Raw genomic sequence first — 22,491 nt, 5'->3', positions numbered from 1 at the left:
AGATCGGTTTACATATGAGCTATGTCAGATTACGAATTTAGACCATATTTGGCAAAGTTTCAGCCAAATCTGATAGGAACTGCGGCCTCCAGAGGATCAAGAAGTGCAATCTGGAGGTCGGTTGGGAGCTATATCAAGTTTTAGACCTATTCAGACCATACATGGCACATAAGTTGGAGGTCATAAGAAAAAAAAATTCTAAATTACAGCCAAATGGAATGAGAATTGCACCCTCAAGAGGCTCAAGAAGTATAATCGGGAGATTGATTTACATGGGAGCTATATCAGGTTTTGAACCGGTTCGAACCATACTTAGAACATATGTTGCATAAAAAACATTATAGCACTAAATTTCAGACAAATCGGATAAGAATTGCGCCCTCTAGAGGCTGAAGAAGTCAAAATCCGAGATTAGTTAAATGGTCGCTATATCAAAACATGTATCGATATGGCCTATTAACAATCCCACCCGACCTACACTAATAGGAAGTATTCGTGCAAAATTTTTTCAAGCGCTTACCTTTACTCCTTCAAAAGTTAGCGTGCTTTCCACAGACAGACAGACGGACGGACGGACATGATCGACCTAAAATGTCATGACAACGAAGAAGATATATACTCTATGGTGTCTTAGACCAATATGTCGTTGCGTTACAAACGGAAAGACGTAGTTCGTATACCCCCACCATATGGTGGCATACTAGCCTCTAGAGGGCGCAATTATAATACGGTTTGGCTGAATGTTATGATAACTGTAACATTTGAAAAAGTCATTCAAAGAACTTGTCAAATGCGATCCATGGTGGAGGGGCACAAGATTCGGCCCAACCAAACTTAAGGCACTTTTACTTGTGTTGTTGGTGTTGCTGTTTTATTTTTATAAATCAAAATTTCAATCAAAATAAAATTAATTTTGTAGTCTTCAAATACATTGACACCTTTGCATACACAATTTTTCTATGACTTTAGCCAAAACAGGGGAGGAGCCTAAACAAGCTGTCGATAATATCGACAGTGGAAATAGTAAAAACAATAAGTCTTGAAAATACCAATGAAATGCCATTTAGATTGTTAGAAAAAAGAGGCTCTCCCGGGGTAAAGCAAAACAACAACAACAAAAATGCTGAAGAAAACTAATTTAATTTTTACACTTCAATTAACACAATTTTTTCCAATTTTACAACACATACACAATGACTAACTATACAACAATGGAATTGAATGCATTTTATATGGGGAAAATGCATATATATAAAAAAAATTAAAATGTATACATTGTTGCCACACACACATGAACCATGCTAAGGATTTAGACCAGCACATCCTTTGGTTTTGATTGATAGACGCATGAAATGCATTTTTATAAATATTTGATGAGTCGGCCGTCTTCCTCTGCCACTTCTATCGCAAGTAATTTATTTATTTGTTCTTATGTCAGGCTCGTGCTCTCCTTCTCGCTTTCTCTCTTTTGCTGGCTATGGCAAAACCAAAGGAAATTTTTATATATATGTATGTATAATATTATATTTTAGTATATAAATAATCCAAAATGTATAGGTGTTTACGAGTGTGTGCCATAGCCATGAGAGGCAACAAATAAAACTTGCATTGCCAGCAAAAATGTATGTTTTATTCCTACCTGTCATATCACCATACTCAGCGTCAAGCAGAGGAAAAAATTGTGTTTATCGCAAAATTTTTCTTAGATTTTCATATATATGTGCTGTAGTTTGAGAAGAAGTCCAAAGGGAAGGTTAAACTCTGGGGGCTTTTTAATATTAAGATTTGAAATGTCCCTTACACTCGAGCCACACATACTCGCACATAGCATTTGAAAATAGCTTCGTTTGAGTGTGTGTGTGTGTGTGTGTGGGTGCGCATGCATACGATTGAATGCATTTTATATTTAATTAATTATGCACATTTACACTTTTATAGTTTTTTCACACATATTTGCACTCAACACACACACACTCTCTAACACCTGCATACATCCCCCTGCCCTTAAACTCGCATCCTTCAAAGCTATCCCAAGAAACACAAACTCTTCCGGTTGCATACACACTTGGTATACGCATTGCTACTCTTTGTGAGTTTGTATGTGTGTGTGTGTGTTTTTTTTCTAAATTTCAATATTTTAATATAGACTGAATCTATGCACTCAACCATGCATTTGTCCTTTTCATTCTCTCTTGCATTTCTCCATTCTCTCCATACCAATACCATTTGGCTATTGGTTTGTTGTGCATTTTGCCAGTGTTAATATCCTGTTATAGGACACTTGTTTTATGGCAAATTTCCTTTTTGTCATTTCAAAAACAAATCATTTGGAAGCTGGTTAAGCTGCCAAGGTTCTCAATGACTCAGCGGAAGAGGAGGGGCACAGGAGATAAGCTATGGTCCTTGCCAGTGACTGCCCCTGCATGCAAGGTTTACTTCTTTGTGAGCTCCTTTGTGACAAGAACAAAAGCTGAGCAACCAATTGAATTGTTGCATTTTTTCAAACCAGTCACCACCCTACCATGCCCAGATCTTACCTAAATTGAATAGGGCGAAGGGATGGGCGCAATGCTGTGGGTCGTCGTTCCGTCATGGTTTTACGCATATATGCACAATTTTATGCATCAATGTTTAAAATCTTCAATATAATTTGTTCTTTTGTGTGTGCTTTATATCTTTGTTTTTTTTTTTTTTGCACCCACCTTCTCCTGCTGCCCTTGCACTCGATTAACAAAATAACAAAGGATATTTTCTACTGCATATAAATACAAGACATGTATATTTTTTTTATTTAATAAACCCTTACATACGCACATGTTTATATTCATATTTGTGAATCTATGCACACACACACACACACACACACGAACGCATGTATGTGCTTGCATGTTTTTATCCTTTGACATTAAAGTTGATTTGCTGCAAAAGAACTTGATTGTAAGAAAATTGTTTTCGGAAAAATGAATTTAAGGCAGGATAATAACAATTTTGTGTACATTTATATCCAAGTGTACTAAAGTTAAAATTGGTTTAATACGTTTCTCCTAACATAGTCCTGCATCGAATGAAGGCAAAATATTTAGTGAAAACTCAATTTTGTCAAAAAATTGCTCAAAGTAATAAAATTTTGAAAAAAAAAACAAATCTCCCGAAAATCGGAATTTTTGTTCTAAACTTGAAAAATTTAGACAACCATCTAATAGAGGAAGGGGAAAGGATACTAAAACCATGTTTACACTTGGAGCAAATCCAGATTTGCGACGAGATTTCAAAAATTTCGTGTTTTGCAACTTATTTATTTCAGGAGATTCAAATCACTTGAATTGTAGTATTATTTTACTTTACTTTAATTACCGAACGTAGAATAGCGTTCCAAGCGCCTCGATCTTCTGCGCTCTTTCTAAAATCTCTGACACTATGTTTCGCAGTGTCTCCCACCACTTGATCTTTCCATCGGGCTTTTGGTCTTCCCGGTTCATACGTCGCCTATATTCTCCATTATCGCAAACTGGTCCATATATTTTACGAAGAATCTATCTCTCAAATACTCCAAGCACTGCCTCATCTGCTTTCACAAGTACCTTGCTTCAGAACCATATAACAACACGGGTAGTATCAGTGTTTTGTATAGTGTAATCTTCGTCTGGCGAGAGGTGACCTTGTTTCTAAACTGCTCTTCTTCTCTTGTGATTAGTGTGCCACATCTAATCACATCTGCATCTCGTATAATCTTCTCCAACAAGATATTAAGAGATCACACGATAGGTTGTCTCCTAGTCTGAAACCTCGTTTGGTATTAAATGGTTCGGAGAGATTCTTTTCTATTCTTACTGAGGAGCGCGTATCAGCGCGTGTCATCCTGCACAGTCTTATTAATTTTGCAGGGATACCAAACTCAGACATGGCTTAAAATACTTTTGAACGTAAAGGAGTATCGAAGGCGGCTTTGTAGTCAACAAAGAGATGGTAGGTGTTGATTTGTCCTTCTCGGGTCTTTTCCAGGGTTTGGCGCAGTGTGAATATCTGGTCCAGGCTGGATTAACCAGGTCTAAAGCCGCATTGATAGAGCCCAATTATCTCATTGACTTTAGGTTTTAATCTTTCACTCAGTACACTCGAGAGTATTTTATATTCGATGGGGAGGAGACTTATTCCTCTGTAGTTAGCACATTCCGTCTTGTCTCCTTTCTTGTGTACGTGACATAGTATGCTGAGGTTCCAATCATCGGGTATGCGTTCTTCTAGCCAGATTGCGCAGATAAGCTGATGCATACGCCTTATCAGTGTGTCGCTTCCGGTCTTTAATAGTTCAGCGGGTAACCCGTCGGCTCCTGCTGCCTTGTTGTTCTTTAGTCGGGTCACTGCTACAAGGACCTCATTCTGACTAGGAGGTAAACATTCTATACTATCATCATTGATTGGTTCTGTGGTATCCTCTACGACGCCAAAGTCGAACACTAGCAGTTAGGTAAAATGTTCTTTCCATATCCTCAGCATGTTATCTGTGCCAGTTACCAGATTTCCTTCTTTGTCTCTGCAGGAGGATGTGCCTGCAACAAAGCCATCGGTTTGATGTTTAATTCTTTGGTAGAATTTCCGGACTTCATTCTGACTCTGTACATCTCAAATCGCTCACACTCACGTCTTTCCATTTCCTTTTTCTTTCTGCGGAAAAGACGTTTCTCCTCTCTCCGTTTCTCCCGATACCACTCCTTCATCTGGCGCGTTGCTACTGATTGCAGGGTTGCTCTATATGCCGCATTCTTGGAATTGTAGCCTAAACGGGTTTTTGGAGATTATCTCAAATCAACTCGATTTGGGATGTACTTTAAACTTTTTCATGAATTCACCAGATAATCAGACGAGCATGGGTAGATCTACTTAGAAATGCTAAAAGTTCAAAACTATACGTACTCCTTTGCAGGGATGGGCATACAATCACATTTACACATTATAAATTTTTTATACCCTCCACCATAGGAGGAAGGTTTACTAATTTCGTTATTCCTTTTATAACACATCGAAATATTGATCTGAGACCCGCCAAAGTATATATATTCGTGACCGTCTTGCGGCTCGATGTAGCCCTGTCCGTGTGTAGAAAACACTCTAACTTTCGAAGAAATAAAGTTAGGCGCTTGAAAATGTTCACCTATGTTCACCTATATCGGTCCATGTTTTGATAAAGCTTCTATACAAAGCGATCCTGGATCTTCAGTTCATGAGCCTCAATGCTCCTCCGATTTAGCTGAAATTTTGCACCGGATATTTTTATACCCCCCACCATAGGATGGGGGTACTAATTTCGTCATTCTGTTTGTAACTCCTCGAAATATTCGTCTCAGACCCCATAAAGTATATATGTATATTCTTGGTCGTCATGACATTTTCTAGGCACGTCTGTCTGTCTGTCAAAAGCACGCTAACTTTCGAAGGAATAAAGCTAGACGCTTGAAATTTTGCACAAATACTTCTTATAGGTGTAGGTCTGTGAATGAACCATATCGGTGCATGTTTTAATATAGCTACCATACAAACCGATCTTGGATATTGACAGCTTGAGCCACTAGAGGTCACAATTCTTATCTGATTGGGTTGAAATTTTGCACGAGGTGTTTTGTTATGATTTTCAACAACTGTGCCAAGTATAGTTGAAATCGGTGCATAATCTGGGGTCTTGACTTCATAAGCCATATAAACCGATCTTGAATCTTGACTCCTTGAGCCACAAGAGGACGCAATTTTATCCGATTTGGCTGAAATTGTGCACGAGGTGTTTTGTTATGATTTTTAACAACTGTGCATAATCTAGGATCTTGACTTCTTGGCTGATATTTTGCACATAGACTTCTACTGTGGTCTCCAAAACTCAATTCAATTAGCATAGCAATTCTTTCCTTTTATCCTTTGTTTGTCTAAAAAGAGATACCGGGAAAGAACTCGACAAATGCGATCAATGGTGGAGGGTATATAAAATTCGGCCCGGCCGAATTTAACACGCTTTTAATTACTTTTTTTTTTTTTTTGAAGAACGGACAACATATCCTGCTATAAATATTTACCATTTCTACCTTAATTGGAAAGAAAAAAATTAAATAAAATAATTTTCACTTTGTTGTTTCAAGTACATTAAAACATTTACTTATTCTTGTATTGTAGTATACCAAATAATTTGTAATGTTTTAAGTTATATGCTCGTGAAAAAATTTTTAGTTTGTAAAGCATTTTTGATATTTGATTTTGATTTTTATCAATTACACAATTGTAAATAATATAAATGAATGTTTTGTTTTTTTTTTTTTAATAATTTATTTCCCCACATTTATTATAATAATTATATAGCAAAGTTATTTATATGTTTTTAGTTACATATTAAGCACAAAACAAAATCATTATTTTGACCTTGATCTTTATTTTTTAAATATTTTTTCTAATCATAATAAGTAAAAAAACTAAAAATGTTTTCAAAAAATTAAGAAAAATGTAATACTGGTTCCCACTTTTTGTTTATCCTTTTAAGTTTTATTAACAACCTTAAATACAATTGGCAAACAAAAAAAAACATATGTAAACCTTAAATAAATTTTTCGAATTCCCAAAAAACAGAAACCTAAACAGAAATATGAAAAGCAATGTGAACCCTTAGAACTGAATGTATACAAAATTAAAATTTGTCAAAATCACAATCACACATACCCACACCCACACACAAACTTTTACATCTATGCACAAATAAACAATCTATTAAAATTTCTAGAACAACCAAATTCCTAAACACTCTCACTCACACAAACACACTCCCAACATACAATTGGCTTAAGAAAATTTTTCATTATGTGCAATCCCTTTGTGGGTTTAAAATTCGGTCCGTTTCAGTTCAGTTCTACTGTTGTTGCTGTTGCTGTCCAATAAATCCTCCCCAGGAATCAAACCTCCCTACAACCATCAGTATGCTACAACATTTTCTGCTACCCTTCTTTTCTTGGTATTTTATTTTCAATTCCCCCTCATAAAGAAATTCAATTTAAGAAGATCATGGTCAAATTCAATATATTTGCTTGCTCTTCTTATGTTATGTAGCAAAACTTCAATAATCATTGACTTAAAGATCGTCTCTAGATTCACTTCACTTCATTGAATTTATTTAGCGACCGATATTCTTGTGTTTTTATGTTTAATTTTCTTATGATTTGTTTTTCCTTCGTTCTTTGTTTCATCGTTTTTTTTTGTTCTTCTTGCAACAAATCAAAAAAAATTAAAAAATAATTTCACCCTGATCCCTCTCCTCCCCCTATTTTCTGTTTATGCAACATCAACAACGAAAATCGTAAAAACCAAAACCCACAGCTTCAGATGTGCAACAGAATTTGGGCAAATTTCTGAATACAACGCAAATCAAAGAGGAGCTCAAAGATGAGGAAGAGCCCAAGGAAACGGAAGTTGTTCTGCACAAAGATGAACCAAGAGCCGAAACGCCTTTACCACTGGCCTTGGAACAAAAATTGCGCGAATATCCCGAAGAGTTGACGAATCATAAAATAAATCAATCCTCGCATGTAAACCACAAAGTGGCAAATATCAAAACCCGCTCCGCAAATTCCTCTCCAGCACGTTCTATGCGCTCGTGGCATGATAGTGATGATGAGAATTTCATGGATGATGATGGTGCTTCCTCAGTGTCGTCGGCCATATCCTTGACCATGAAAACCAGTAGGCAGAATAGTGAGTCCACCCTGTATCAGGCACTTTTGAAAAAGCAACAACATCAACAGCAGCAGCAGCAGCAACAACGATTATCCGATCAGGAGCATCAAATGCAACAAAGACACCAGCAGCAGCAGCAACAACATCAGCAGCAACACCAAAACGACCATCAGCAACACAATCACCAGCAACAGCAGCAGCAACAACAACAACAACAATATCTGGATGAACTGCAACAATCGGCTGTAACGCACCAGCAGCAGCTGACAGCCAATCTTTTGATGGCCCGCACCATTGCCTTTAGCCGTTCCCGCGATTTTCCCGATCTTTTTCAAAATCCTGCTGCAGTGGCAGCAGCAGCTGCCGCCGCCGCCACAGCATCGGCTGCCTCGGCGAATGCTGCAGCCGCTGCTGCCAACAACAGCAACTACATGTTACCTTGCCCCCTGTGCGAAACACCGCTGGAGCAACGAGTTTTTCGCCAGCACTTGGATCGTCATTATCCCCGCGACAGCCCTGTGTGTCCCGTCATTGAATGCGGGCGACGTTTTGCCCATCCCAATTCGGTACGCAATCACATGCGCATCAAGCATACGCTACAGTGGGCAAAAATGAAAGCAATGCGTTCATCGGGTGGACCCTTTGCAGGAGGTCCAGATTTCAAATGAAACTGTGAGGGTGAATAGTTTGAAGACAATGAAATTAAACTCAATGATCCAGCACCAAAGCAAAAGAAATCACAAGGCTCAAGAGATTCCCTACAAGAGAAAAACCCAGAAAAATAATCAAATGCTTCCTTTAACTTAGTGTAACACTGACACTAAACCGTCTTGAATGTTTGAGAGAGCGTCCTAGACAAGCAATCCATAAAAGCTAAGCTAAATTTTTTTAGTTACACAAGTACAACAACAGAACTGTATACGCAGCAAAAAATAGCATAGAATTGACTGAGATTTAGTTAAATTATAATAGAATGAAAAACTAAACATTATGAATTACAGCATTAGTTCTCCAAATACTCTGGGCAATCAAAGAGTTTAAAGGAATTTTTTTATCCAAATCAAGAAAATACATCAACATGACTAAGAAAGCGGACTGCAAAAGGAAGGGAGGTTGGCTTTGAGCTTAAAATTGATTCGGTCAGCACTCTGTGATAATGAGAAAAAATGTTTGAGGACTTTTTTCTCCTTAATTCCATTCCCTCATATCAAAGGGTTTTGCCAAATTTCAATTTAAGCTGAAGAAAAGAAACCTAATTTATAAAGTCTAATCCAAATGGCACTCCATTTGGACACGGATGAGCCGTCGCTGACTTGATAGCATAGACCGTAGACTTGACATAGCCCTATAGGAAATAGTCTAACGGCACCAAATCGCACTACCAAGGCGGTCAATCGACTGGACCATTAGTGAAACTTCGTTGCCAATAAATTGATTGTGACACTCGCTTTGTGGCTTGTTGCGCCGTCCTGTTGGAGTCACATGTCCTCCAAGTCCATATCATCCATTTGGAGTCAAAAATATTCAGTTGTCATTGAACGGTAGCGATTCCCATTCACAGTAACGTGCCGATCTTGATCATCCCTGAAGAAATACGGCCCAATGACGGCGCCAGCCCATAAACCGCACCAGACCGTAACTTTTTCGGCACTCACCGAGTACGTGTGGATTGCTGTTTGACAATAAAGCAGTTTTTGTTTATTGGCGAAGCCATTCAACCAGAAATGAGACTATAGCTGAAGATAATTTTTCGATGAGGCCACGGACTATGAATTTCGTTAGTAAATTTTAATAATTTCGCTACGTTGTTGGCTTGTATATTTTTCCACCATGAAATGCAAACATTACTGAAGAGAAATGTCAAAAGAACGGCAAAAAATGTGGTGTCGTTTGCGGCCTATCGGTCTACTTTTGTAGCGTCCCTGTTGAAAACCCCTTTAAGCTAAGTAGAAACTAAGAACAACAACTTTACATCTCTTTATAGAGAAGATATACTATGATGACATAAATTAAGGCAGAATAGGTAGCCCACTAACAAAGTGAACTTACTTGGAGGCCCGTTTTTTTCTATTCTGATAATCAAGTTAGAGATATAAGGACAGCCGTATTTCCTACATCGCAGGCGTAATCCCTAAACCACAGAGTATGAGACAAGAAGAAAGTTCAGGGAGTTTGGTGTGCTCTTTACACAGATGAATCACAGACTTTCTAATACCTCACAGAATTTCGCTCTCAAGCTTTTCAAGGCAGGCAAATGCACACACACTGTTACACATAGTTGTGTACGCGAAAAACAAAAGCCCATTGGCTTGGAAATATTACGCACACTAGCACATGTGTCCAACACTGCTTTAAGGTATAAGCGCCAGATTTTCTCTCTATTCTTCTAATTTGACTTATAAAAAAACTATTTCATGAACACTTTTTGTTGATCCATCATGCCTTTCAGATAATTTCAGATAAGCCTCATTCTGATGTGAACTCCCACGGGACTTCAACAACTGAATATATGTTCCTTAGACATTAATTTTCTTCAGATTGCTGTATGTTTTCTTATTATTCACGTCATGCTCAATTTGACAATTAGTGGTCACTAAAAGAAGAAGTCACAGAGTCAACTTGAGACTGTAACTGTATCACTATTTGTTTGCTTATAACTCTCTTCATTGATGGAATCTGATATGATTTCTGAATCAATGTTTCTGGTTTGACCCAACTTGTTTTATCAAAGAATAGTCTAAGTATTAACAAAATGCATTAAAACAAATGGGCTCATTTCTAACATAATTTGTAGACAGACATTATCGCTCTCCGTTGAACCCGGTCAAGTAGTTCCAAGGATCGTTATGGAGCTCCTGCCCATATATGAGAGTTATATTCCATCCTCGGCGTGATGTAGGTAGTATGGTAAGGTTAGGTTGAAAAGATGGTGCAGATATTAATCCGCCCCATGCCACATTGGACATACACCTAAGCCAGTAATCGGCTTGTTGTTCGCTTTAAAAACTATCAAGTAAACTCTAAAAAGAAAATTTTAAGTTAGGAATTCCGTGCTACTTACAAAATCCTTAATTGTTTTCAATGTCAATCCCCTAAGTTGGTTCATGTCTGATATTGTGTCTCCATCTGAGTACCGGTATCTGTTGGACGCGAAAACCGGGCAATGACAAAGGAAATGCTCCAACGTCTCATCATCTTCCCCGCATGCCCTACACATGCTATTACTTGCCGCCCCGATTTTACATAAGTGAGCTTGTAGGTAGTATAGATTTTGAGAAGAACAGAAGAGGTGAAATATTTCTTACACCGCTTAGGAAAGCCCAAACACTTGAATGCTTCTTTCGACACGGACATCACTTTGTATCTTCATGCCCAGAACATCAAGAGCATCTGACTCTTCAATATCTATCCCAAAAAAATATGCTTTGTTGTAGCAAATCGCCGATGCGGCAAAATCGCCTTGAGCGGTTCTTTACAAATTCGAGAACTTTTTCAGTTGATTCCCTTTAAATTAACATTCCTTATGCTGCAGAATGTCTAGAGTTTACAAAAGATTCAACTGTTGAATCTCTATATCAAAGAACTTTGAGGTGCCACTATGCAAATATAAAGTAAGGATCAATTTTTAATCAATTTAACTTTAAATATTTTCAAAATATCCGATCCTTAAAATTTAAATTTTTAAACCATTTAGATTTTTTGGAATAAAATACAAATTATAAATACAAAAACTAATATTGAAAATTGTAAATATTTATAATATTTTTATGTTGCATAAACCATGGCATACATGAGCAATTGTGGTCACAGAAATATTTAATTTTATTTTTCAATATTTTGCTAAGGAAAACCAACAAAAAAGAACACAATTAAACATATGTTCCTAAAATTCGAAAATTTTAAATTTTCTTTAAAAAACAAATTGGTTACATCAACCAAACAACTATTCCAAAGATTTATTTTTTTTTTTTTTTCATACATTTAGACAAAAGAAAAGTTCCATTGATTTCCCAGAAACCCGAAATTGTCTATTAAATAGGCATAATGAAATTATAAGCAAATAACAACAACTAATGTATACATAACTAAGCCATATGCAGATATACACAACAACACATATAGATAAACATACTTACCTACATACCATATAGTATATATACGAAAAACAACTACAACACATCCACATTACACGCATTACAATTATACGTTCCTATATATATACATTTATATATAAGAAGACCTATTACTTGTATGATTAAAAAAAACCAAAATGACTAACAAAACATTTAGGCTAAACCAGTAAAAAAAGAAATTGTAATTTAGTACCATCTACCAAAAGTTATTAAGAAAATCTCCTATAGTTTCTAAGATATGAAGAGAAAATGCATAGATTATTATAATTATTACAACAGTATTAAAGATTCACCATTAAGAAAATAATAAAAAAACAATGTAGATATGATTAAAAATAAATAACAACTCTAAAAATAAATTGCCATTAATTTGTTTATAATAATTTTTGGTAATTTATTTTGAATATTACACTATATATTTAAATAAAAACCAAGTAAACACAATAAAAACATAAACAATTATAAACTAATTAATATAAAAAGTATTATAAAAATACTAAAGTAACAAACATAGAATGTGCCTGCGTAAATATATTTTTAGCCAAACAAAACATACGAAAAGTATATAAATAAAATTACAAAATTATAAAAAAAAGCAAAAACAAAAAAAATATGATAATTTTCCACATACAAACCTATCCAAGTTTGTTTTTTATTTTGTTTGTTTTGAAAAATCCCTCGAAAAAAACTACAACACAAATGTATAGTCCTATCTAGTATTTAATATTAATTAAATAAATTGAATTATAGTAAATAATTTATTAACAAATCGTAATATCCATACTTCACTCACTAAACGAAGACAACAACATAATAAATGACAATGAAAAATAATAACTAAAACTAACAATAGCAATGAAAAACAAAACAAATAAAATAAAATAGAAAAGTCAAGGATAAGAGCTCAAACATTTTGCTTATGTTATATAATGATATATGTTTTTGTTACATTTCTTACTCATACATGTATAGTTTAGGCTCAGAGAAAAAGAAGAAACCAAACTACAATAAAATACGCTGGAGAAGAGATAGTTAGTTAATAAACAGTCGTAGCCGTTTAATTGCAAAAATCGGTTAATTGCAAAAAATCAATTGAATTGATTGGTTTTAAGGACATTTTACTCCGCTTAATTTAAAAACTGGTTAGTTAAAAAATCGCTTATGCCAAAAAGCCACAATTCTAAGATATCAACTCCTCTTAATTGAAAACAATTATTGGTCAATGTTACGATTGGTCAATGGTGCAATTTAAGGGAAATTTTATGTGCCCTCTTATAGTAACCTAAAAATTTGGTATCTAAATTTCGGATGGGGTGCCTAGGGGGGTCGCCCCACCCCTAAAACATACCAAATACATATAAAGGCCAATCACGACAATAAGATTAGAAAACTGAATCTGATATCTAAATGTGAGACCAAATGTTTGGGGGTGGGCCGCCTCTTCCCCAAAACACTCCCAAACAGGACAATTTTACGACCACAGCAATATGGCTCTCAAATGAAAGGACTTTGGGAGTAAAGCACGAATCTGATACCAATATTCGGGGAAAATGTGTATGGGGTCACCCCACCCCCATAACACCACCTAAATAGGACGTATTTGCTCAACCCCATGGGGCTACCCCACCCCTATAATATCACCTAAATAGGACATATTTATTGACCATGGCAATATGGAGCTCAATTAAGAGGCATTTTAGAGTAGAACACGAATCTGGTAGATATTTTCTGAGCCAAGTCACTGACATATGTACCGACCATGGCAATATGAGTAACTAGCCTCACAGCATCTATTTTTATACCCTCCACCATAGGATGGGAGAATACTAATTTCGTCATTCTGTTTGTAACTTCTCGAAATATTTCCCCCATAAACACATTTTGCACTAAGGCACGGGGGCAAACTTCTCACATATCAATGAGTGCAGTCCGTTTCAAGTTTAAGCTCAATGATAAGGGGTCTCCTTTTTATAGCCGAGTTCGAACGGCATGCGACACCTCTTTGGAGAAGTTTTACATGGCATAGTACCTTACAAATGTTGCCAGCATTAGGAGGGGAAAACCACCGCTGAATAATTTTTCTCATGGTCTCTCCAGGATTCGAATCCAGGCGTTCACCGCCATAGGTGGAGGGTATATAAGATTCGGCCCGGCCGAACTTAGCACTTGTTCATAACTTTTATAATCCCATATCTTTTAATTACAAAGCCTTTAACTTACTGAAGTTCTGCTAATGGAAAACATTCTTTATTCTTCAAACTTCGGTTAATTGCAACGTATTTCAGTTATCCGAACTTGGCATAATTTAAAACATCGGATAATTGAAACAAATTTCTTGTATTTTGTTGTTTTAAATTAAGCGGATTTGTCTGTATCTTCGAATATATCACATCAAACTGACGAATTGATACACAGAAAAAAATCAGTGCTAGAAAAATTCAACAACTTTATCTACATGTCAAAAGAGTTGGTGCTCAATAATTTAGGTAATTGAATTAATGATTTTAGTTGTTGAAGTGAGTCTGTTGATTCTTGATAGATAAGGTATTTAAATTTGAAGATTTTTCAACAAATTTGTTTTTTGAGCTAGTTGTTGGTAGTCAAGGGACATTTTTTCAACCAACAACATACCAATATAAGCTGTGTTTTATTTTAGTACTATATAGTGCATTGCAATGAAATCTGTATGAAAATGGCATCTATCCAGGACAGCGCAGTTCTGGATAAATTACGAGCGCAGGCTTATTTTGAACATCTGTAGTCATGATTGCCATGATATTATTTTCACAAAAAGGTGTGGCCACTCGCAAAAATATGTACAAACTTTGATCTTGAGAATACATTTTATTTGTTGGCTTACTAAGCGAATGATTGCTGACACCCAATTTGTACTTTGGGTTGCTAAAATTTTAATTTTAATTGTTGCAGGAAAAATGACAAATTTTATAGTTGATTTTTTAACAAAAGTTGTTGATTTTCAAAATTATTTTTATCTGTGTACGACTGCTAGTTTTACACTTAATCAGTTTGACACCTTTTGGACAATTTACACATTAAGGACTAATTGGTAGGAAAATAGTGCTGTCTAAGAAAATATGCTGGAGGCCACCGTAGCGCAGAAGTTCAAATCCCAACAAGATCATCAGAAAAAAATTCACCATAGTTAAGAACAAAGGTTCAGAGAACATGTTGTCTTGGCATTGGCGGTGCGATGGAGACCATGTCCACCGGGGCACTGGAGACTATTCTAGATATCCGACACATAGACATACAGTTGACAAGTTGAGGTAGCCAATGCGGCTATGACTCTTAAAGCGATGGGAGAATGTATAGAGGATAGGCAGGTCACGCCATCGTGATATAATTAAGACGATGATAGGAACCGTGGAAGGAATGGAACATGTTTCCGTTCGGATACCTGAGGTCGAGTGCAAGGCACTGATTGCTGCCCAGATGGATCAAAGCTAGAACTCAAAGTGGGCCTGGGAGTCTACATTGAGAACCCAGAGACTGAGATCTGTTTTCGACTGCCTGACCTGTATAAGGTTCTGCAGTCAGAGATCCGGGCTATCACGGAATACGTGAAGTTGTGTGGTATAAACGCGAGGGCGTCGAGTGTGAACCTTTTTATGGAGAGTAAACTCACCATCAGGACAATAACAAGTAAAGAGCAGAGAATTTGGCAGCAAAGGCCAAAGGACTGCCTCCAATAAACTTGGTTAACCCGAAGCCTTTCGTGTCCACGTAGTCTGAGTTTAGATCGTGGTCTTCGGTAAGACGACGAATATCCTATGAGAAGATCCGGATAGAGAAAAGGCGTCAGTGTAGCTTTCGGTACTATAACGGGACATATATGACTACGAGCACACTTATGCTGAATAGATGCAACAAATGATAGCACGAGTAAGGCATGTGGGGAAGATAATGAGACGCTGGGCCATTTCCTATATCAAAGTTAGGCTTTCACGGCTAACAGACATCGGCACTTAGGTGGGGACACAATACCAGATATTAACCAATTTTGGGGTGTAGTATGGAAAAGGGATTTTGTTAGTAGCACGGAGTTCCTGACTTTGGTTTTCTTTTTCGAGGTTACTTTAACCATTCAGAACGCGCAACATGCCGTTTACTGGCTTATGTCCATAGTGGCATGGGCGGATTAACAACCGCACTCTCTTCTAAGCCTAACCTAACCATATGATATGGTTTGTGAGGCGCTAACGATTGCTTTTTCTCCATTGCAGTTACCTAGTACTATTTTAGTGTAATGGTCAAAGCAACTGTTTCGGTATACATACCATCATAGATAATTTCTTTTATATAGTCGCTGTTTCGACTTCGTTGGGCCCTTGAAAGTTAAAGTATTAATTTTTATGCAGATTGTAGCATGCTTCCCAAGATGCTTAAGCTTCATTCTAACTATGAATCCACAGCGTTGACAGCATTCACCACCAGTGCACAGTATTGCCAAATCGAAAAATCTTGGAAATAATTCTGGAACTATTGAACGGATGGAGTTATGGACACGAAACTTAACATAGTCAATGTTGAGATGATTTCCCAAAAATATGCAAAATTTAAAGAGTTTTTTTTTTAAGAAGAATCAAGCAATTCGGCCCATAAATGACTGTTTGGCAAGCAATTCAAAATTTAACATGCTCGAGATGACCAACTTTTATTCCCCATGAATCAGCCTCTGGACCTACTAGGATCCCCAAATTTTAAGTTTCGTATCCATATCTAAAAGTTCCAAAATTATTTCCAAGATTTTTCAATTTGGCAACACTGTGCGGTGCACAGTTCCCGGTGCAGTTATGCCAATCATGAACCTAAACTGTCTGCATCGCATTTCAACTTTGAAGAATCTTCTGACTAGCTCTCTAAAAGATTGTGTAGCCAACCCATATAACTTTTTAGAAATCTAGATTTTGGCAAATCCTACTGATGAGTTTGGTGGTAGCAAACGAAAACGCGATCGAGGAAACCATTCAAATGCTATTACAAAACAAAACCACATTTTCTGTCTAAAAAAATGGTTTTTTGTCTTTCTTTTTGTAATAGAAACATGGTCTGCAGCCGGACAATATCCGATTGTATGAAATGTAGACAATTTCATTAAACAAAAAAACTCATCTCCAGTGTATCGACTATAACACTATAACCAAAAATAAAATAATTCAATTACAATTTATTTCGCTTAATTTCTTTGAATTTAAGGCAAAAACTAAAATACGGAAAAAATAAGATTTAATACGTAAAAACAGGTTCCTATTAAATTAATCAAAAACGAAAAAAAAATTAAAAACTTACAAAAAGCTAAGAGAAAATGCAAATGAATTTTGAAAGAATTTTTATAAAGATTTTTTTAAGTTTAAGAATTCATGAAAAACACAACCACTCTCCTGAAGAAAACTCGAAAAACAAACTTTACTTTGGAGACGGCAAAAAGCGGGAGTACCTATGAAAATTCCTTTGTAAACAAAAGAAAATTCCTACAAAACCAAAAAAAAAGAGAAAAGAGTATAAAAAAGTTTAGTTTTAGTTGAAATTTATTTAAAAATTATTTATTTTGAATTGTGCTAAACTTTATGTATCATATTGAATGAAGAAAAATCCTAAGAAGCTAAATGAGAAAGCCAACAATAATATGGTTGGAATAGTCAACTTAACAAAAAAATTAAAGAAAGAGAAGAATAAGAGAGCAACCTTTAAGGCTAGATACCATGAAAAGGCAAATATATACAATATATTTTCAAGTAAAGCAAAGAACAAAAGATGAATTCAATAAAAAGAAGTATACAAAAATAAAAACAAAATGTGTGATTTTTTTTTTGCCTATCCTACCTACCTTACCCTATGAAAAATTTTTTTTTTAATTTTTTTTCTCTATTTTTTTAGTTAATCGCCGCTCTTTGGAAATGCGTGTACGTGCAACTGACCCTCGCCCTTGCCCCAAATGTGGCAAGATCTATCGCTCGGCCCATACCTTGCGCACCCATCTGGAAGACAAGCATACCGTGTGCCCGGGCTATCGTTGCGTACTTTGCGGTACTGTGGCCAAATCGCGTAACTCTCTGCACTCGCATATGTCGCGTCAGCATCGTGGCATATCCACCAAGGACTTGCCGGTGCTGCCCATGCCCAGCGCTTTTGATCCTGAATTGGCTTCGCGTCTTCTGGCCAAGGCTGGAGTGAAGATTTCACCTGCCGAGCTAAGAGCACGCGCCTCACCCACCAACAGCAGCGGTGGCGGCAACAGCCAAACTAAACTGGATATCAATTTGTCCAATAACATGAAAGATGAAATGGTGGAGGACTCTGATGATGATCCCGAGGATTTGACCACTGCCAGTGGGGGTTATGGCAATGCTGGTGCCAATGCAGAACTAAGCCGCTATCATGAGTCTTTGTTGAGCAATTTCGGTCATGCCAATACCACCATATCGCGCATAAGAAACGAAGCAGCAGCTGCTGCGGCGGCGGCCGCAGCTTTGGGACAACAAAAAGATTTAGCCGCTGGCCAAATACCCACCAGTTCAGCGGCGGGACAATCGCTATTGGACACCTATTTGCAATTCATCACAGAGAATACTTTCGGTAAGTCATCAAATGTGAAAGAAAGTGGTGTTTTTATTAAAACCGTATGTTTTTGTCTACTTAGGCATGGGCATGTCCCAGGAACATGCTGCCGCAGCCGCCTTGCATGCCGCCAAAATGGCCCAACTGAATGCCATGGGCCATGGTCTCGACAAATTGCCCCCAGGGCTTTTGCCGCCGCAATTTGATTTAAGCAAATTAGCCAGCCAGGCAGCAGGCAATGCTTTCACCAGCATGGCTGCCGGCAATAACAACAGCGGTCTCACCATTGAGCCCATTATGAGACGTGAAGGTGGTGTCATGTCGCCCAGCCACAGTGAAAATATGCAAAATTCTCAAAACACTCCCGCCTCGAGCAACAATGATCTGCGAAGAGATCCCTCCGAGCCCATGGATCTGGGCCTAGAAGGCAACAACCAATCGGGCAGCCATCACGACAATCTGGGCTCCGACAATGAGGATAACTATTCCGAGGACGAGGGTGTTCACAATACATAAATCAAAAGCCAATACCTGTCTAGGAAATGAAATCACAACAAAAACATACACAAAACTACGATATTTTATTTTTAAGAGAAAATATAAAATATTTAGAAAATTTTATTTTAAAAAAAGCGGAAAGCTGCCGCAAAAGTTAAATTTATACAAAAGAACAAAAACAAACTTCGCAACTGCCGTGGTGGGTAATTATGTTCTGTAAACTCAAAATCTGAAGGATTTTGTTAACAACAACAAAAAAAAACAAATATTAGTTAAAATTGTTGGCTAAAGTCGAAGGACGGACCTTAGCCTGGACAACAACCACAACCAACTACCACCTTAGTCGTACTCACATACTCGTACATGCATAGTAATTTTGAATTTGAAATTTTTGCAACAAAGAAGCCTTAACCATGTATACCAGTTTATTTTCTTTTTTGGAACAAAAACCTTTTAAACTCTCGCCGTTTTAAAAGCAAAAAACAAAAACCAAGGGTATTTTATACGGTCAAGATATTTTGAAATAGCAACAACAACAAATACTCTGACAACAAAAAGAATCGCTCGTATACGATTTACGATAACCGTTTTAAATAAAAAAATACATAGCAAAACAAAAAAGAAAGAAAAATCCTTAAATATTTGAAATTGTTTTTTTTTTTTTTTGATAATTATTATTGTATATAAAAATAAGAGATTAAAAGCGATATTTCAAACGGGCAATATTATATAGACAAATTATAAAAAAAGTGAAAAAAACTTACAACAACATGTTAAGACATCATCTTAAAGATAACATTGATCCTCTACAGCAAACCTTAAAGCCCTCCTTTGTCCTACTCCTTAAACGTAACAAATCTAACCTACATAACATACATCCATCAGTTCTATACAAAAGAAAGAGAGTGGTGAAAAAAACTAAAGCAATTTTTAGAATTAAATTTTTATGTAGTTTTTTATTAGCATACGCCTAGTTATAACATTTAAGTGTACATATTTATTGAATGTTAAAGAACAAGAAGACGACGACGATGACGACGTAGAAGAAGGAAAACAAAACACATCCTAGACCATGTATTTTGTAAAACACATAGTTTCAACATTTTGATTTCTGATTTTGAGCAGCCCAAGGAAAAAGTGTGTTTTCTTAACTCTAGACTCCAGTTTCAATTTGAATGTCAAATCATAATTGAATTAGTTAAATTTGTCCCCTTTAATTTATTAAGTCGTTTTTTATTCATTTTATTTCAAGTGCCTTTCTTTTTTAGAAAAAAAAATTAATTTTTTAAACAAATATTTCAATTTTTTGAATTACATGAATGGAGGTGGATTGCAGTGCACTACTGTTAAACTTGTGATCATAAAAGCAAATAGCATTAAACTAGTTTCTTGAAAAAAAAAAAACGGAAAAGTGGTCGTATACAACTTTGGTGGGTTTTACCTAAATCTAAAAAAAATATTGGAAAAAAACAAAAATCCAAATTGAAGGCTTAAAGACATATGAAACAGAATGTCTGGTTTCGAATCTTGGTAAAAACATAAAAAAAATGTTCGATCTCTAATGACTCCTGTGAGTTTAACAGCCCTATAAAACTTCCCTAAACATAAACAGAAAAAAAATAAAAATTAGTTTAAATCACAAATTTAATTGAACCAATTAATTTGTTAATTGAAACTACTTGAATCGCCAAAATGATAATATCAATCACAGTTTTTGGAAAAAATTTCAATTAAAAAAATTTATATTCAATTAGAAAAATGATTGAATGATGAAATTTCCAATTAATTTTTTTTATTGATACAATTACAAAAATTATTAAAGTTTTTGAAATGTTCAATTAATTTTTTAGTTGATCCAATTAAAAACAAGTAAGAGCATGCTAAGTACGGCTAGGCCAAATCTTATATACCATCCACCATTAATCGCATTTGTCGAGTTCCATGCGCGGTATCTCTTTTTAGGCAAACAAAGAATAATGAATAAGAACAGTTATGCTATTGCAGATATATCAAGTTATAGTCCGATTTGGACCATAAATGAATGCTGAACATTGTAGAAGTTATGGTGTAATATTTTAGTTCATTCGTATAAGAATTGTGCCTTGTAAAGGCTCAAGAAGCAAAATCGGGAGAAAGGTTTATATGGGAGCTGTATCAGGCTATAGATCATGAGAGAAGCCGTTGTACAAAATTTCTGCTAAATCGGATGACAACTGCTCCCTTTAGAGGCTCAAGAAGTGAAGATCCCAAGATCGGTTTATATGGCAGCTATATCAGGTTATGTACCGATTTGCGCCATACTTAGCACACTTATTGAAAGTCATAACAAAACACCCCATGCAAAATTTCAGCCAAATCGGATGAGAATTGAGCGCTCTATTGGCTCTGGAACAGGGGCAAACTTCTCACATATCAATGAGTGCAGTCCGATTCAAGTTTAAGCTCAATGATAAGGGGCCTCCTTTTTATAGCCGAGTCCGAACGGCGTGCCGCAGTGCGACATCTCTTTGGCTTAGTACCTCACAAATGTTGCCAGCATTAGGAGGGGAAAAACCACCGCTGAAAATTTTTTTCTGATGGTCTCGCCAGGATTCGAACCCAGGCGTTCAGCGTCATAGGCCGACATGCTAACCTCTGCGCTACGGTGGCTCCATGTCCATAAACATGCCATTAAGGAACTAGTGGCATGTTTATGGGAAAAATTTGCATTTGCATTGGCTCAAAAAGTCAAGATTCAAGATCGATGTATATGACAGTTATACCAGATTATGAACCGATTTGAATCATACTTAGCACAGTTATTGGAAGTGATACCAAAACCATCACGTGCAAAATTTCAGTCAAATCGGAAGAGAATTGTGCCCTCTAGAGGCTCAAGAAGTCAAGACCAAAAATCGGTTTATATGGCAGTTATATCAAAATATGCACCGATTTGGCCCATTTACAATCCCAACCAACTTACACTAATAAAAGGTATTTGTGCAAAATTTCAAGCTTTCTATATAAAGACGGACGGACATTGCTAGATCGACTTTAAATGACATGACGATCAAGAATATATATACTTTATGGGGTCTCAGACGCATATTTCGAGTTGTTACAAACAGAATGACGAAATTAGCATACCCCCATCCTAAGGTGGAGGGTATAAAAAGAAAAGAAAGAAATGACGCTTGAAGCCTCTAGAACAACTCGTATAATGCGATATTCGACAAAGTTCGTTATAAATTAAGAGACGTTATTACCGCCACCAAACACTGTGGAGTAGCGAAACAGTCGGTAGGACGGCGAAAATCCTATGGGGTGATCCGGATCGTGAGAGGATGAGGCTATTACTGAACGGAAGTAAGAAGGAGGTCAGTATAGCTTTTGGTATCGCAACGGGACACATAAGACTATGAGCTCACTTATGCAAAATCGGTGCGGCAAGTGATAGCAGATGTAGGGCATGTGGGGAAGATGATGAGACGTTAGAGCATTTCCTATGTCATTGCCCGGCTTTCGCGACTAAAAGTCACCGGTACTTAGGTGGGGACACAATACCAGACATGAACCAACTTGGGGGAGTGGTATGGAA

General features: G+C 36.5%; 1 protein-coding gene across 1 annotated transcript in view; it reads left to right on the top strand.

Moving 5' to 3' along the window:
• LOC106085125 (protein abrupt) overlaps positions 1-20,002 on the top strand; it is a 260,695-nt gene extending 240,693 nt beyond the window's left edge. The window contains 3 exon segments of the mRNA XM_059364237.1: positions 7,348-8,376; positions 17,736-18,434; positions 18,499-20,002. Coding sequence (XP_059220220.1) covers positions 7,348-8,376; positions 17,736-18,434; positions 18,499-18,932 — 2,162 coding nt within the window. The 3' untranslated portion in view covers positions 18,933-20,002.
• Positions 20,003-22,491: the final 2,489 nt, after the last annotated feature.

The sequence above is a fragment of the Stomoxys calcitrans genome, chromosome 3 (genome assembly GCF_963082655.1).
Source record: "Stomoxys calcitrans chromosome 3, idStoCalc2.1, whole genome shotgun sequence".
In the NCBI taxonomy this organism is placed as follows: Eukaryota; Metazoa; Arthropoda; class Insecta; order Diptera; family Muscidae; genus Stomoxys; species Stomoxys calcitrans.
The sequence above is the reverse complement of the archived record's forward strand: the minus strand, read 5'-3'. Positions and strand labels throughout refer to the sequence as shown.